Here is a 17,774-nt window from a genome sequence, read left to right as displayed (position 1 = left end):
GCTTATAGGTTGAAATTTAGATATATTTAAAAATTAAAAACTTGTTTTGGAGGAGGTAATGAAGTACAATGAAAAAGTTCGTGGGCTTTGAATCATGGCTCATTCAACTCACTCACCACCTATGTGACTTCTGACTTGTGTAACTTTTAAATGGAAATAATACCTATCTCTTAAAGGATTTTCGTAAGATTAAAGTTGGTATTGAACATAATAAATAGTAGCTGGTGATGAAAATGATAACGGTATACTCTTGCGATATTCTTAAATGAGAAGATGATGTGACATAAAGAATACATAACTTTGAGCCAATGGACTAATTTCATTCTTCACTGTATCAGTAACTGTGTATATGACTTTAGGGTAGTTACTTGATATCATTGGGATCCAAGTTCCTCATAGACGAAATGAGACATTGTTCTAGCTGATTTCTAAGAATCCTTCCAGCCTACTAAGATTGTGTAAATCCTCCTAGAAAATAAATAAATTGATTGCTTCCTGATTAATTAAATTATATATTCAATAAATACATACTGAGTGCCTACAATGATAGAGTACACAAAGAAGTAGATGCAAAATACAAAGAAGTAAATTCAGGACATGAGTTCTCTCATACTTTTCTTTCCAATTCTGGTATAGGTTATTTTCAATTTTGTGGGGAAAAAAATGGGTATTCAGTATTTTCAAAACACTGTTCTGAACCTGAGTAGCCAAACTGAACTGCTGGAATAACCTGAACCATAGATGGAGCAACAGGACATTGGATAAGCTGGCTTTTTGCTGTGGCTTCTAACTCTCGGGGACCAACAAATACTTTTCTTGCAGCATATTTTACTTCAGCTCCCTGGCTTACTTGTGTTCTGACCCTAATTTTTCTTTTTCTGCACGTAACCTTCTCTGTTGCTCTTTTTAGAGTTAGCACTTAGATGATTTTCCTACTCTGCTGAAGAAAGAGCGTGTTAACATAGTATTATTTCTCTGCTTATTTATTAATATACATTGCTATGAGCTGCCTGTCTTTTTAAAGACACACTTGCATTATTTTGCATATAAATGGCATATTAAAAATCACCCTTCAACTTTAGACAAACCAAGTTTTCATTTAAAACATTCCAAGTAAAAAGATTTCATTGGAAGGATGAATTTTAAAATAATATCACAAACATGATTGTCACAATTTTCTTTGCAACTTGAAATTTTCATCAGCATTTTGCAATTCTAGCAAATGGTTGTTTGCAATGCAAAGGAACACCTGGGGTGTATTCAAATTTGTAAATGTTTGTTAGCTTTTTAGATGGAGTTATGTTAGTGCGATTATATGTCATGAATTAAAAAGTTTTAACTAAAGATGGCCTGAGAATGATGACTTTAAAGGTATTTCACATTTAATGAGATAAGTTCTGTTACCTCATGATGTGTTTCATCTTTAGAACTCCAATAAAATATACAGCTTTAAGGAAGTTATTAGCTAAGTTAATAAAGTCATACCATCTCAGACTTTTGAAAAAAATCAGAATTTAAGTACTATCTCTTTGGAATTTGCATCAAGAGCTTCTAGAGTAATACATTTTTTCAAGTATATTTCTTGCTTACATATTGTTTTCTTGCATTTCTCTCTGTAATTTTACAGATTCTTGAACACTGTAAAATGCCACTATTGCCTTTTTTTTTTTTAATGTAAATTTTGTTAGTAGTAGTAATAATCTCTGGGTATTTGCTTCTGCTGTGTTAAAAGCATGAAGTGAATTTACAGTGTAGGGGCCAGGATCTACATAAAAACAAATTATGGTTGGGCTGGGGACGGGGGCAACCCAGGGAATCTTGGCCCATGGAGTTTCAGAAGACTGTGAACCTCTTGAAATTATATGCAACATTTTAACATTGGCATTTCGTATAGGAAAAGATTCCTAGTTTACCTAGGATTTTTGAGGCCTATTCACAAAGAAGGTTAAGAACCAGGAATATAGAGGCAGAAAGAAAGTATTGTGACTATTTGGGATTTGGTTCAGATTACTGATAGAAAGTGCTGTTATTTGCATATCTAAACAATAAGATTTATATGATTTTTTTTGTTTTCAAAGAATAATTTCTTTACATATATTTTTAGGAAGTTAATTATCAATATAAGTGCATTCAGTATTTTAGGATTATACAAATGTGACACTAAAGAAAAACTTAAATTTATCTAGCTCTATAGATGGGTAAATTTGAATGCAGAGAGGACAAGTACCTTGCTTGAGCATGTACTTACTAGTTTAAAAGCCAAAGTAGACCTGAAGACAAACTTCACTTGTTTGACTTCCTGTTCAATGTTCTTTCAGTTTTAATAAGTTGTAATTTAGTTTTCTCATTTCAGTAAATCTCAGGATGGAATGAATTAAGAAATAAGATTTTATTTCATAGTTCTTATTGAAATGAGTCAAGATCCTACAAAATAAGATGGCTCTAATTTTTCACTTTATATTTAAAGCAGCAACAGTGTGGTTTGTTAACGAGCTACTATGTCATTCAGCCTTTTATAGTTAGTATATAATAGCAGGTTATAATTACATTTGTCACAGATTTTGGATTTTCATTGTAGTTGTATTTCTTCAAAAATTTAAAGCACTTATAGTTTAAATTGTCTGTCCATGAAATTATAATGTAGTACAACCCAAGCTACAGAAAGTTTAAGTTTAAATATTTCTTAGCTGCTTTCATGTAGTTCAACATTGTGACTATGAAACTTCCTTTCATAGAGAAGAACTTTAAAAAGATTTAAAAATCCAAAACTGATGTCAGCACAAGGTATTCATTCTATGTATTGTCATTTAAAAATCTACGAGTTAATTTAGAGGTATATATTTTAATGTGGTTAGTAGTTAAGAGGCAGTATAGTACTTGCTTTACTGTTTGTTTCCTTGCAGTAGAGATTTTGTACTAAACCATTTCTTACAATGTTTTCAAGACCTTTCAGAGATGGAGTCTCTTTCAGAAAGACACTTCTGTTTCTCATCTTTGTCCTCTATGGCTCTTGGACCTCTTCCTGATTTGTTTTTAATTCCCAACTCCAGTTTTTATAGATTATTACCCTCAAGTAAATCATCCTTTACCTTCCTGTTCCCATAATCTCACATTTTACATGTTTGGCTTGTATGTATTTGTGGTTTTCTACTCTGATTTCATGATTTCATAGTTTTATGCATTAGTATAATATGTTAGAATGCAGGTTAATATAATTTTTATATCTGTATTGCTTAAATCCTCATTATAGTACTGTACCTAATTTTAGAAGCACCTTACTGAAGGGAAGGGATATGGAAAATATTAATAGTAGTGCAGATTATTGGAGAGGAAAATCTTGCTTATTTGCTGCTTTATCCCCAGCTCTTAAACAGTGCCTAGTACATAGTAGGTGTTCAATAAATATTTATCAAATGAGTGAACAAATACTGTTGATAAACTAGAATTATTTAACTTTCAAAGGAATGGCTCAGAGATGACTAAAAATGGTGTGTGATGGGCTAATTATATAGAAATCATTGACAATTATTTACATTTACTCAGGGCTTTAAAATGATCAGGTTTTGACAATAAAGGTTTAATTTAGATTTATACAATTTATATTTGTTCCTCCCACCACCACTATGTGCCCGTGCACACACATGCACACATATACACGTGTTATTTAGTCACCAAATTCAGGTGATCCTTTTTTCTTGCCCCCTTTTTTGATCCTTTGCCTCTTAGTTTCTTTACCTTCAGTTTCTTAATCCAGCACATTTGCCTTCCTCTGCTCTACATATAAGTAACTCTTTGCTTGTTTTTCATGCAGTGTGATGTTATAACTATGCAACATTTTCTATGCTGTTCCTTTTTCTATGCTATTCCTTCTTGTCACCAACGCTTTTTATTATTATTATAAAAGGAAGGACTCTTATTAAGAAAAGACTGTTTTCTTGGTGCCAAGCACTGTTCCAGGCACTGAAACACCTTCCTTCCCTCCCGGAAGGATCGTACTCGGTACTATGCTACCACAGCATTTTCTCATTTCTACTGATGTGTTTGGGTAAAGAGTTAATGGAAAAAAAAAAAAAAACAAAACAAAACAACCAATAGTAATTTCAATTTCTAATTATCAACAGGTAAAAGAACTTAAACACTCAAACAAACTAGAAATAACAGACATCAAACTGGAGGCAGCAAGAGCTAAGAGTGAGCTAGAAAGAGAAAGAAATAAGATTCAAAGTGAACTGGATGGTAATATATACTTTCCCATGCTTTTTACTTTTATTTTCACATATAAACTAAAATTATTAAAATAGATCAAACTAAATTTTTATTTTCAGATTTTCAACTTTAATGGAATTTTAATCTTAGAGCACATATGGATTGTTTTTGTTTATATGTTAAATAGTCATCTTTGATCTAACTTTTTAAAGTCAGTATTATGTTTATATCATAGTTATTTGATTAATACATAAATTAAGTGAAACTTTACAAATGGGATTCCATACTTCCTGGGTTTATAATTTTATATTTAGATCATGTGATTATTAGTCTCAGGCCATCTTAAGTCTAAAGAATGTAAGGAAGATAGGTGGGTTCCAGGGTCAATTTTTAAAATAGAGCCTAGGCTAGTTATTGAGCCTAGTTCAGCCTAGGCTTATTTTTAAGTTCTAGTTTAGTTTTAGAATGTCTTTTTCATCAAGATTCTTTAGAAATTATATTATTCCTGACTTAAGTACTTAAATAAGCTGCCTTTGGTCTGTAACTGTCCTTGAATTGGTCTTTAGATAAAATGGCCTCTGTAGTTTCAGACAGCTTATGATGAATGATTGTTTTCCTTATTAATTTCTACTTGATGTTGACTCATGGATTTATAGAGTTATTAGGGAGTACATTTTCTTAGGAACATAAAGAGTTTGGGAATCCAGTTCTGCGTTCTTCTTTAACTTTGAGTTAGATATGAATTTTAGTTCTTATATCTATAAAATGCTTGCCATCTCATTACAAGAAAGATTTGTGAATTCATTGGACAAACTTGAAAGTTTCCAATTTATATTTCTACTAGACATCTAACAGTTCTGCAAGAATGATGGATTTTGAAGGGTTCTGTGATGTTATTCACTTTGCTTCCAGCCATTTTTATGGTGATGGTGTCTCTGGGGCTTAGATTACAGAACCCTTTTAGGGGTGAAGTAAGTATTTAAATTGCTTTAGATATCATCTGGTTGATGTCCCTGGCTCTCAAATGAATAAATGTACATAACTTTTTATTAATATTTTTGTGAGTTTTAGTCTATTTCATTCTTATGAAGTTTATCAATGTAATGATTCTTGAGAGAATATATATCCAGAGACTGACTTTCTACACTTCTCATTGTATTACCATCTTATGAATGCTTGCTGTTAAGTGCGATTTTTCATCTTAATAGAATTAAATATGGTACATTTTTTTCAAAAAATACTAGGATTGCAGTCAGACAATGAAATTCTCAAATCAGCTGTTGAACACCATAAAGTGCTCTTAGTAGAAAAGGATCGTGAATTAATACGTAAAGTACAAGCTGCCAAGGAAGAAGGTTATCAAAAACTTGTGGCATTACAAGATGAAAAGTAAGTACATAATTACCTTATTTTGTGTTAAATCTCCTTGCAAATGAAAACATTTTGCTGTCATATTATCCTTATTGAGTTTTTGTAACATAATCATCATCTGTTGTTTTAGGCTAGAACTTGAGAACAGATTAACGGATTTAGAGAAAATGAAAGTGGAATATGGTGTCTGGAGACAATCTGAAAAGGATCAGTGTGAAGAGAAATTGCGGGCTTCACAGATGGCAGAAGAGTCGGCCAGAAGGGAACTTCAGAGTATTAGGTTATTTTAAACTTTCATTTTGAAATAATTTCAGAGCTAACAAAACATTGTAAAAGTAGTACAAAGAATTCCCATATAATCTTCACCCAGAGTTCCAAATACTAAGATCTTATATAACCATATTACAATAATCAAAGCTAACAAAGTTCACATTAATATAATTAGGAAATCAAATATTACTGTTAACAGGTCTGTAGACTTTATTCAGATTTTACCTGTTGTGCCATTGATGTCCTTTTTTTGATCCAAGATCCAGTCCAGAATCACACATTGCCTTTATTTAATCTCCATTAATCTTGAACATATTAATATTTTTGAAGAATGCTGGCCAGTTATTTTTTAGATTATCCCTCAGTTTGAGTTTGTCTTACATTCTGTTAATTAATACATTTAATTAAATTCAAGTTATACATTTTTAGCAAAAATAACACCAAAGTCAAGGCCATGTGTCTTCAGTCCTCAGTGCATCATATCAGGAGGTATATGATTTGTCCTCTCGCTGGTGATACTAACTTTGATCACTTGATTAAACTGGTATCTGCCAGATTTTTTCCACTATGAAATGACTGTTTTTTTCCTCTTTGAAATATATATTTATGGAGAGATACTTTGAGATAATGTAAATATTCTCATCATACATTCCTCTACTAATTTTAGCATCCATTGATAATTCTTGCCTGAAACAATTATTACTTTAGAGTTTGCCAAATGTTTTTTATTTCCATCATTCTTTCTACATTTATTAGTTGGAATTCTCTTGAAAAGTTTTCCCTGCTCTCTAAATATTATATTTATATCAGTTTGGATGCATGGGTTCTTATTCCGTGGGTTATTATCTTTTGTTATAATTTATTTTGTTGCTCACATATTCTCAGATTTGGCCATTGGAAGCTCTTTCAAGTTGATTTCTATGTCCTTTTAATATGACTCCATTGTGTTTTGATTTCTTGTATTACAAAATGTTCTGGGCTAATCTTATACTTGCCCTGCTCCAGGGCCAGAGTCAGCCATTTTTCTAAGGTGCTCTGCTTCCTTTACAGTATATTGGAAAATGGTACTCAGAAACCAAAATCTCAGCTCTAGGTATATTTATTTGACATTACAGTGTCATTGCTTCTAGGCCTGAACTGAGCTAGGAAATATATTTAGGTATACACTGATAGACATTTTTATCTCTTTATTTTTCTATATGTATATATTAATAATCGTTAGTTCATACTGATATTTCTAGTTCAACACCATGGTGATCATTCTAGCCTTTTTTCATATTTATAACTCTTCTTTAGCAATGAAAAATGTGGTTCTTGTTATCTATAATATATTTACTTATTTTCCCAGTCCTAGAATACATGTAATTTTGGAATTACTAATTTGTAACTGAAAAACAAGCCTATTAATTAGTCTGTAATATTTGTGTATAGTTCTTTTTTATTTTATTTTTTTGTCTTTAGCCTGTGAATATGTTGTCAAAATCTACTTTCCAAAGTTTCTTAGGTCTTTTCTCTCCAAACCTCCCTTCACTCTTCACTGGGGTTATATTATTCATTTATAAAACATTTGTTTCTTTCTATTCCATTTTGGTTCATTTATTTCTATCTTATTCCATTTTGGGTCCCCACTTCATCCTTATTATTTATTTATTAACACAACTGCGTGAAACATCAACATGGTTCTAAAAGACAGAACTATACAAAAGGTATGTCTAACCAATGGATTGTATACTTGAAACTAATATAAAAAGTACCAATCTCCACATCCATTTTACCCTTTTCCTATCCTTCACCCTACTTGCCCCACCATTAATCTCATTAGCTTCTCATTTGTTCCTCCTGTTTATTTCCTCCATATACACACAAATGACAGAAGCATGTATAAATTTTTCCCCTTATCAGTATATCCTGGAAATCGTTCCATGTTAGTTCATAGAGATGTTCCTTCTCCTTTTTTATAGCTATATAACACCCCATTGTATATGTGTACATTTATTCAACCAGTCTCCTAGGTTTGAGCATTTAGTTTGTTTCCGATATTTTCTGATTACAAACAGTGCCACAGTCAGTAATCTTAATCTTGTACATGTATGTATTTTCATATCGTTGGAGGTGTATCTTCAGGGTAAATTTCTAAAGTGAATAGGTGGGTCAAAAGGTAAATACAAATGTAGCTCTGTTAGATATTCCAGTTCCCATCCAAGAGAGTCGTACCACTTTGTATCTCAGTGTAGTTTAATTTGTATTTCTCATTATGAATGAGATTGAACAGTTTTTCAAATCTGTAAGAGCCATTTTTATATATATATTTTTGGCAGTTGTCTGTTCATGTCTTCCCTTATTTTCTATGGCTTTCTTTGGTCTTTTTACCTTGCTTTTTAAGGATTCTTTATATATTAGGGATATTAGACCTTTATCTTTGACATATGTTGCAAGTATTTTTCCTAGTCTGTCATTTGTCTTTTGACTTTGTTTATGGTATTTTTTGTCATACAAATGTTTTATTATGTAATCAAATTTATTAATTTCTTATTGACTGGATTTTAAATCAGTTATTTATTTTTATGTTTTTCTGGCTTTATTGAAATATAGTTATTAGTTGCTCGTATTTACATTGTACAATTTAATGAGTTTTTTCAATTATAGTTGGCATACAATAATACATTTAGTTTTAGTTGTACAGCATAGTGATTAGAGATCTATATATAACTCACAAAGTGATCACCCCACTAAATCTAATACTCCTCATCCCCTTTACATATTTATTACATTATTAACTATTTCCTTATGCTACACTTTACATCTCTGTCTACTTAATAACTATCCATTTGTACTTCTTAATTCTTTTGCACTTTTTCGCCTTCTCCCCGAACCTTCCTCCCATCTAGTAGCCCTCAAAATATTCTCTGTATCTATGAGTTTATTTCCATTTTTGTTGTTTATTTCGTTCTTTAGATTTCATGTGTACAGGAAATCATCTGGTATTTGTTTTTCTCTATCTGACTTATGTTAGCGCAATACCCTCTAGGCCCATCAAGGCAATATCTTTTTCCATCCTCTTCTCTTTAGTCTGTGTATGTCTTTTAATCTGAAGTGAGTCTCATAGGCAGCAAATGTAGGGGTCTTGTTTTCTTTTCCTTTCAGCCATTCTGTCTTTTAATTGGAGCACTTAATTCTTTTCCATTTGAGGTACTTGTTGATAGGAATGTAGTTATTACCATTCTTTATTCATATTTTTGATACATATTTTTTCTTCTTAAAGAAATCCTTCCAACAGTTCCTGTAATACTGGCTTGGTGTTGTAAATTCCTTTAGCTTATTTTTTATCTGGGAAGCTCTTTATCTGTCCTTCGACTCTAAATAATAGCTTTGCTGGATAAAGTATTCTTGGTTGTAGATCCTGGGTTTTCATCACGTTGAATATTTTGTGCCAAGCCCTTCTCTCTTGCATAGTTTCTTTTGAGAAATCAGCTGCCAGTCTTATGGGTGCTCCCTTGTAGGTAACTAACTGCTTTTTTCTTGCTGCTTTTAAGATTCTCTCTTTGTGTTTAACCTTTGACATTTTAATTGTGATGTGTCTTGGTGTGGGCTCCTTTGGGTTTCTGGTTTTTGGGAATCTCTGAACTTCCTGGGATTGTATGTCCATTTCCTTCACCACACTGGGGAAGTTTTCCATCATTATTTCCTCAAATATATATTCAACTTCTTGTTCTCCCTCTTCACGTACCCCTATAACACGAATGTTGTGACATTTAATTTTGTCTCATAGGTTTCTTAAATTATTATTATATTCTTGGTTACTTTTTTCTTGCCATTCGGTTTGGGTGTCTTTGGCTTCCTGGGGACATCCTCTATATCTGTGGTTTGATCTTCTTCATCCACTCTATTGATTCCCTCTAATACACTCTTCATCTCAGATAATGTGTTCTTCATTTCTGACTGATTCCCTTTTATAATTTCCATTTCCATTTTTGTTTTTTATCTCTTTGTTAAAGTTTTCACTGGATTCATCTGCACTTCCTCTAAGTTCATTGAGCATCTTTATAACCACTGTTTTGAACTCTGCATCTTTTAGATCGTTTGACTCCATTATTTCTGTCTTCCCATTTTGGCTGCCTTTTTCTGTCTGTTTCTATGTACTAAGCAAAGCTCCTAAGTCTTATTAGTGTGGCTTTGTGTATTAGGTGTCCAGTAGCACCTGAGAGGGGTTCAGCTGCAGGCCAAGTTTAGCCCCAGCCCGTGCCTGAAGAGGCCATGCCAGAAACCGCAGTCAGCTGCCACCAGTGTGAGTCTTGGAGTTGGCTCAGTAGTTGCATGTGGCTTGGATGGAGCTGCAAGTTGGGGGAGGCAGAGTTCCAGGGAAGCCTCTGGGCAGAGCGACCTCTGTTATCCAGTTTGATGACATCTCAGCTATGGCAGCTCTGAGTCTGCACACTGGGAAGGTGGGGGACTCAACAGAGGGAAAATGAATACCACCGGCACTTCCGCCTCTGGCCCTCGCTCAGACAACTCAGTGTCCTCCTGTAAGTTCCTGGTGCCCCCATCTCTCCCCCACCCCACCCCGTGCAGTTGTCGCAGCACTGGTGCTCAGAGCTAGCAGGTCCATCAGTGCAAAAGTCTGCTCGTGGACACGGCACCTTTAAGAGACGTCTGCAGCTGCTAGTTGCCGATGTTATGCCTCTGTTCTACTCAGCCGCTAGGGACCAGGCAGCCTCGTGTCTTCGCTCCCTCCTCCCTTCCATTATTTAACTCTTCCTAGTTGTAGTGCTTCTGTTCATCTAGATCCCAAGTGACTTTGCTTGCTGTTCGCTCTGTGTTTCTGTCACAACTTTGATTTGGTCGCAAAAAAGATGAACAAAGCCTCTATCTATGCCATTTTTTCCCCTTCTCTTTAAATCATAGTCTCTAGCTGCACTGAGGTTAAAGAGGAGTTCACTTTTTTGCACTTGTATCCTTTCATAGTTTGCATTTATTGAGATAGTTGATCTGTTTGGAGTGGATTTTATAAATTATGAGGTATGGATTTAATTTTACTTTTTTCTAAATGACTAACCAATTGTCCCACTCTTTTATTTAAAAACTATCTTTGTCCCAATGATTTTGAAGATACCTTTATTTTAAATTTTCATTTATACTTGGACATATTTCTGGACTTCTGTTTCACTGGTCTGTTTGTCTATTTATGAGCCATTACCACAATATCTTAATTATAAAGACTTTATAGTACGTTTTAATGCCTGATTGGGTTACTCTGTCTTCATAGTTTTTCTCAGTAGTTTCTTGGCTATCATTTCATGTTTGTTTTTTTCATATGAACTCGAATATCAGTGTCTAGCTTCATAAAAAAGTTTGTTGGTATTTTTATTGGGATTTCTTTAAATTTTTAAACTAACTTAAGAAGAACTGACATTTTTATGAGGTTGAGTTGTCCTATTCAAGAAAGGAGGCTTATTTCCATTTAATGAAATTTCTTTTTGTGTCTTTCAGGAGAGTTCTAAAACTTTCTTTATGTAGTTTTGACACATGGTTGCTTATTCCCAAGTACTTAATCTTCTTTGTTGCTGTTGTAAATGTGTTTTTTCCCCTTTTTGTTCTACAGATCATTATTGCTTGTTTATGAAGACTGTCAACTTTTATGTTAATTTTATATCCTACTAACTTAATAAATTCTTTTATAGTTTGTTTTAGTTTTATTATGAATTATCCAGCGTTTCTCAAGTACACTATCATGTTATCTACAAATACAGACACTTTTACTTCTTTACCAATTGCACTGGCAAGTACCTCCAGTATAGCATTGAGTAGTTTTGGAGATAGTGAGCATCCTTGTCTTGTTCCTGATCATACTGGAAATATCTCTACCATTTTTTCATTAAGATGCTAGTTTTAGGATTAAGGTATTTGTATATTTTATCATTTAAAAAATTATCTATCAATTTTTATTTTCCTGAGAGTTTTTATCATGCACGATATTGAAAATTATCAAGGTTGTTTTTGTGTGTGTGTGTCTCTGGAGATTATCATGATTTTTCCTCCCTTAGCACTATTAATATAATATATTAATGGATCTCCTAATGTTGAACTAACAATAATTTCTAGATTAAAGTCCTCTTGATCTTTGTGTCTTTATTGGTTTAAGGTGGTGGTGTATTCTATTTGTTAGTGCTTTATGTAGTACTTGGTCTGTAGTATTTTTTTGTAATATCTTTATCATGTTTAGGCATCAATGTTATTCTTGCTCCTAAAAAAAGATTAGGAAGATTTCCTTGGTTTTCACTGCTCTGGAACAAATACAGTACAGTGGAATTATCTGGTTTTTGAATGCTTGGTAGAATTCCCCTGTAAACCATCTAGACTTGTGCCTTTTTCTGGGACAGTTCTTTGGTAACTTTCTGTTTCTTCTTTAGAAATCCTGTTTCTTCTATAGAAAGCCTGTTTAAGCTATCTTTATTGGAATCAATTTCATTAATCTGTATTTTCATAAGAAATTATTCATTTCATCTGTAATTCAAATTTATTTTCATAGAGGTCTACAGAATAGTTTTTTATTATTTAATTTCTCTGTGTTAATGCTTATTTTACCTTGGTCATTTCTTATTTTGTATATGTGCTTTCCTCTCTTTCTTAATCAAGTCAGCTAGTGCTTTATTATTTATTGTAAAATATAACAAAATTTACTATTTTAATCATTTTTAAGCATACAATCCAGTGGGGTTTTTTTAACTAGGATTTTGATTTATCGAATCAACTGTTTTTCTATTTTCTACTTCATTAACTTCTGCTTTTAATCTTCTGGCTTTTTTCTATTAAGTTTTTATAATCTATTGGTGTTTAATGTACATAAAATAAAATTCACCCATTTAAATTAATGTACAGTTTGATGAATTTTGATAATTGCATACAGTTGTATACTTATCACCACAATAAACACATAGAATGGCTCCATCACCCTGAATGTTTCTCCATGTCTCTTTGCAGTTGACTTCTCCACTGAGCTCAATCTTTAAATAGTCCCTGATTTATCCATGTTGTTGCATATATCAGAGTTCATTCTTTTTTATTGCTGATTAGTGTTCCATTGTATGGATATAACATTATTTGTTTATCCATTCTCATGATGGACAGATATTTGGGTTGTAATTAGTTAGGGGCTATTATGAATAATGTTATGAACATTCAGATACAAGTTTTTGAACAGTTTTTATATCTTTGTTAAATATCTAGTCATGTGGAAGTGTGTGTTTAATTTTATAACATATACAATACTCTTTTCCAAAGTGGTTGTACTGTTTTTCATTCCCTCTACCAATATTATTGGAGTTCCATTTGTTTCACATATCCTTACTGACACTTATTATTATCAGTCTTCTTACCTTAGCAAGTCTAGCAGATGTGTAGTAATATGTCATTGTGGTCTTAATTTGATTTTCCCTGATGGCTAGTGATGTTTAGCATCTTTTAATATGCTTATAGAAGACTTCATTTTTGTGACGTGTCTGTTTAAATATTTTGTTCATTTTTAAAATTGGGAAGTTATCTTGTTGAGTTGTAACAGTTCTTTATGTGTTCTGCATACAAGCTCTTTGTCAGAGACGTGTTTTACAGATATTTTCCCCAGTCTATGGCTTGCTTTCTTATTTATTTAAATTGTGTCTATTGAAAGCAATTTTTATTTTGATGAAATTCATTTTGTCAGATTTTTTATTTTCTAGAAAATTGGTGCGTTTTATGTTCTTTCAAAGAATTTTTTGCCTAATCCTGTGTTATAAAGATTTATGTTGTTTTCTTCTAAAAGATTAATATTTTTTTTTGTATTTAGGTTTACGGTCCAATTGATGCCACTTTTTGTATAGTATGAGGTGATGGTAGACATTCCTTTTTTATTTCCATATAGGTATCAAGTTGTTCCACTACCATTTTTTGAAAGCTATGTTTTCTCTCATTGAATTATTTCAATAACTTTGTTGAAATCAGTTGACCATATAAGTGTGTGTCTGTTTCTGCACTCAATTCTGTTCCATTGATCTGTATGTCTTTCTTGACACCAATATCAAATTGTTTTGACTACTGTAGCTTTATAGTAAGTTTGATTAAGGCAATACAAGTCCTCTACTGTGGTTTGTTTGTTTTTGTTTTTTTGGCCAAGATTGTTTTGGCTCTTCTAGGTCCTTTAACTTTCCACATAAATTTTAAAATCAATTTGTCGCCTTTTTAAAAATGCTTGTTAAGATGTTGATTGGGATTGTGTTGAGTCTTTAGTTCAGTTTGAGGAGAGTTGTTATCTAAACAGTATTGGAGCCTATCCAGTTTATGATTATGGCATATCTATTTAGGCCATCTTTAATATCTTTCATCAAAGATTTATAATTCTCATTGTGTATGTCTTGCTTATCTTGTGTTACATTTTATTCCTAAGCATTTTATATGATTATAAATGGAGTTACTTAAATTTTTTTTAGTTTCTAATTGTTCATTACTAGCGTATAGACATGTAGTTAGTTGACTTTCATGTATTGACCTTGAATTTTATGACCTCATTAAAGTGGATTTTCTGTTAGCTGCTTTATGGATTCTTTAGAGTTTTCTAAGATGATGACATATATACCTTGTGCTTTCTTTAGTTTACTTCATTCATTTGTTTGTTCTTTTTCAAATTGGAAATTTAATTCAACTAATATTCTTTCATTTTTATTGGTGAAAGTGTTTAGTGCTTTTTTAAAAAATCACTGCTTTAAATGTATCTATGAATGATGTTTTAGTTATTTTTTAAAAGCTCTTTCATTTCAGTTTGTATTTTCCTTTTCACTGAAGAGTTGTTTAATAGGAGATGTCTTAATAGAAGATGTAGTTGTTTAATAGAAAGTAAAATTAATAGTTTGCTAGGGCTGCCATAACAAAGTACCACACAGACAGGGTGGTTTAAACAACAGAAATTTATTTTCTTATAGTTCTTGAGGCTAGAAGTCTGAGATCTTAAGGTGTTGGCAGATCGCTTTCTCCTGAGGCCTAGCTCCTTGGCTGGCGGAGGGTTACCTTCTTCCATGGCGTTTTCTCTCCGCACATGTATCCCTGGTACCCCTCCTTTTTATAAGGACACCAGTCATATTGGATTAGTACCTACCCATACAACTTCATTTAACCACAGTTATCTCTTTAAAGCCCTATCTCCAAATACAGTCACATTCTGAAGTACTTGATGGGTTAGGACTTCAGTGTATGAATTTTGGGAGACACAATTCAGTCCATAACAGAAAGTTTTTGAAATTCCAGGTAGGAGGGTTTTCGTTGTTGTTGTTAATTTCTAGTTTTATTGCATTGTGATCAGAGGGTATTGTTTCTGTTTCTTAAGGAACACAGTAATGTTTCCTTTGTGACATACTGTATCAAGGGCAGGACTAGTAAAGCAAGTGAGGCCCCAGGGAGCCCTAAAATGAACTTCTTAAATTTTGTATCCTGGGCATCTCGTTTGCTTCACCCCAGTCTTGTACTCAGTCCTTCATCTCAGTTCTGTAATATGTGATCATCAGTTTTTGTGAGTGTTACATAAAGACTTGAAAAGAAAGTGCAAAATTATAAAACTATAAAGTTTGATGTATAAATCCATGAGATCTACCTTATTAACTATGATGTTTTGGTCTTCTATGTACTTATTTCCTTGTCCACTTGATTTTCATCTACAAAGAGTGATATTAAAGTGTTCTATTATTATTAATTAGTGTGTTTGTGTATCTATGACTCCTTGCATTTTTTGTAGTTTTTTTTTTTTTTTTGCTTCATAAAGATGATTGCTGTATTATTTGGTATATAGATAATCATAACAGTTATATCTTAATTGTGAATTGTGGCAGCATTTAAGAGTGCTTTTTTTTGGTCATTTAATTTTTTTTGCTTGAATTCCACATTGTCTGATACCATCATTACTCCAGTTTTATTGCTTCCATTTGCCTGGTATATCTTTGTGTCCTTATTTTTAGTCTTTCTTTGTTTTTTAAATGTCTTTCATGTGTAACATATAGTTGGGTCTTGCTTTGGATCCAAATCATAGATCTTTTTATTTTAATTGATGAATTAAGTCCATTCACATGCAGGGAGCTCGTGCTCACTACAAAGACTTCTAGTCAGGAACATGAGGAATCTCTTGCTGGGGAATGATTTTCCTCTTTTTACTTACAGATATTTTGAAGTTTGGGCATTTTCTGTCTCCCATTGTGAAAGATTTGATTTTGTGTGGCTTTATTTGTTCTCTTTGCTTTTCTGTATTGTTTTGCAAGACATACATACCACAGAACTAGACATCTGCTGTTATCTTCAGCTACTCAGAAGCCCCCTATATATATATTTTTTTTAATTCTAAAACTTAATGGCTTCCTAATAATGTAGATTAAAGTTGAGAAGTTTTTAAATGTTATGTTGATTAAGTCGTAGGTTATGTTTTGGGACAAGGTTTTTGATTTTTTATTACTCTGGAAAGAACTACTTTAGGCAGAGATACATATATTTAGGAATGTGAGGTTTTATGAACGATTAATTTAAATGTGATCTTCTATAATTGTAGAATCAAATCTGTAATGGATTTTGAGAGACAGTGTTGTCCTACCCTTTGCTTGTCGGTGGGTACATTTTTCAACTGTTCAAGACTGGAAAGTATTTTCTCTGTCCCAGACAGTCCAGAAAGGAGAGAGAGACCCACCCTGGGGACCTTACTCTGTTTTATCTACTATTGTTCTACAGTTTGGCCAATTAGAATCTTTTCTGTTAGAATTTAAGCCTGTTTCTTCTGGTTTGGGCTTCTTGTTGCCATAGTGATAAAATGTTCAGCATTCTGTCATTACATGAAGATAATAATGAACTTGACCCTTATGTTTTTTTTCTATATAAAATAGCTTCCATTCCTTTAGCTTTTATTATAAATCATTTTCTATTTCATTAGTTACTTTGATAATTTTTTTTTAGTTCCTCTTCAATTTCTCCAGATCATTTATAGTGTGTAATTGACCCCAACTTATTTTAAAATATGGACATAGTAACCAACATAAAATGTAGCAGAAGGAGTAATTAGCAAAATTTGCATGGCTTTTGTTTTGTAATGTTTTACAATTGTGTTTTTCTCATGGCAGTTTTGATTTTCTGGTTTATAATTCTACATCAGCCAGGTCTATTTTGATCATTCGTTAAAATAATCATAATTGCAGCTTGTCTTATTTAGAATTTGTAAGATGGCTTCTCCTAAACTGGATTACTGTCTGATGCCTTAGCAACACATTATGCACTCTTCCACCAAAGGCCGTTTGCTCAGGCCGTTCCTTATGTTTATCAAAACTCTACCTATAAGATTTTAATCTCCAGGTAGTTTTCTCTCATCTTCCTAGACAGACCTGATTTCTCATCTATTCTGTGCCCATAGTTGTAGAGTTTTTCATAACAAAAGCAGAAATTTATGTTGTTTTATTAATACGTGAACACAACTTGGCTGCCAGAAGTCAAAATCTTTATCGTTGTGTCTACCAGTTTTCATAGCATGACGCCTGGTGTTAATACGGTCACTCAGTAAAAATGATTGTTGAGGCAAAATATATGAACTATGGATTCTTAATAATGTGTTTTGTTGGGTTGTGATTTTCAGGTTAAAACTTCAACAACAAATTGTGAATATTGAAAATGCAGAGAAAGAGAAAAATGAAAATTCTGACCTGAAGCAGGTATTTCCCTTTTTTTAAAATTAAATTTATTAAGGTGACATTGGTTAATAAAATTATATAGGTTTCAAGTGTACAGTGCTATAATGTATCATCTGTATATTGCATTGTATTCACCATCCAAAGTGAAATCTTCCATTCCCACATAGTTGACCTACTTCACCCTTTTCTACTTCTTCCCCACTCCCCTTTCCCTGTGGTAACCACTAAACTGTCAGCAGTATCTATGAG

At 32.6% G+C, this 17,774-nt stretch overlaps 1 protein-coding gene across 3 annotated transcripts in view; it reads left to right on the top strand.

Moving 5' to 3' along the window:
* The window catches only part of CEP83 (centrosomal protein 83), a 97,848-nt gene that overhangs the window by 49,995 nt on the left and 30,079 nt on the right, over positions 1 to 17,774 (top strand). For all 3 annotated transcript variants that reach the window (XM_023531569.1, XM_011361786.2, XM_011361787.2), the window contains 4 exons: positions 4,122 to 4,236; positions 5,451 to 5,595; positions 5,708 to 5,857; positions 17,471 to 17,546. In XM_023531569.1, the coding sequence (XP_023387337.1) occupies positions 4,122 to 4,236; positions 5,451 to 5,595; positions 5,708 to 5,857; positions 17,471 to 17,546 (486 nt within the window). The remainder of the gene's footprint in view (positions 1 to 4,121; positions 4,237 to 5,450; positions 5,596 to 5,707; positions 5,858 to 17,470; positions 17,547 to 17,774) is intronic.

Source organism: Pteropus vampyrus, unplaced genomic scaffold (genome assembly GCF_000151845.1).
Source record: "Pteropus vampyrus isolate Shadow unplaced genomic scaffold, Pvam_2.0 Scaffold70, whole genome shotgun sequence".
In the NCBI taxonomy this organism is placed as follows: Eukaryota; Metazoa; Chordata; class Mammalia; order Chiroptera; family Pteropodidae; genus Pteropus; species Pteropus vampyrus.
Note: the sequence above shows the minus strand (reverse complement) of the source record. Positions and strands in the feature narration are given on the sequence as shown.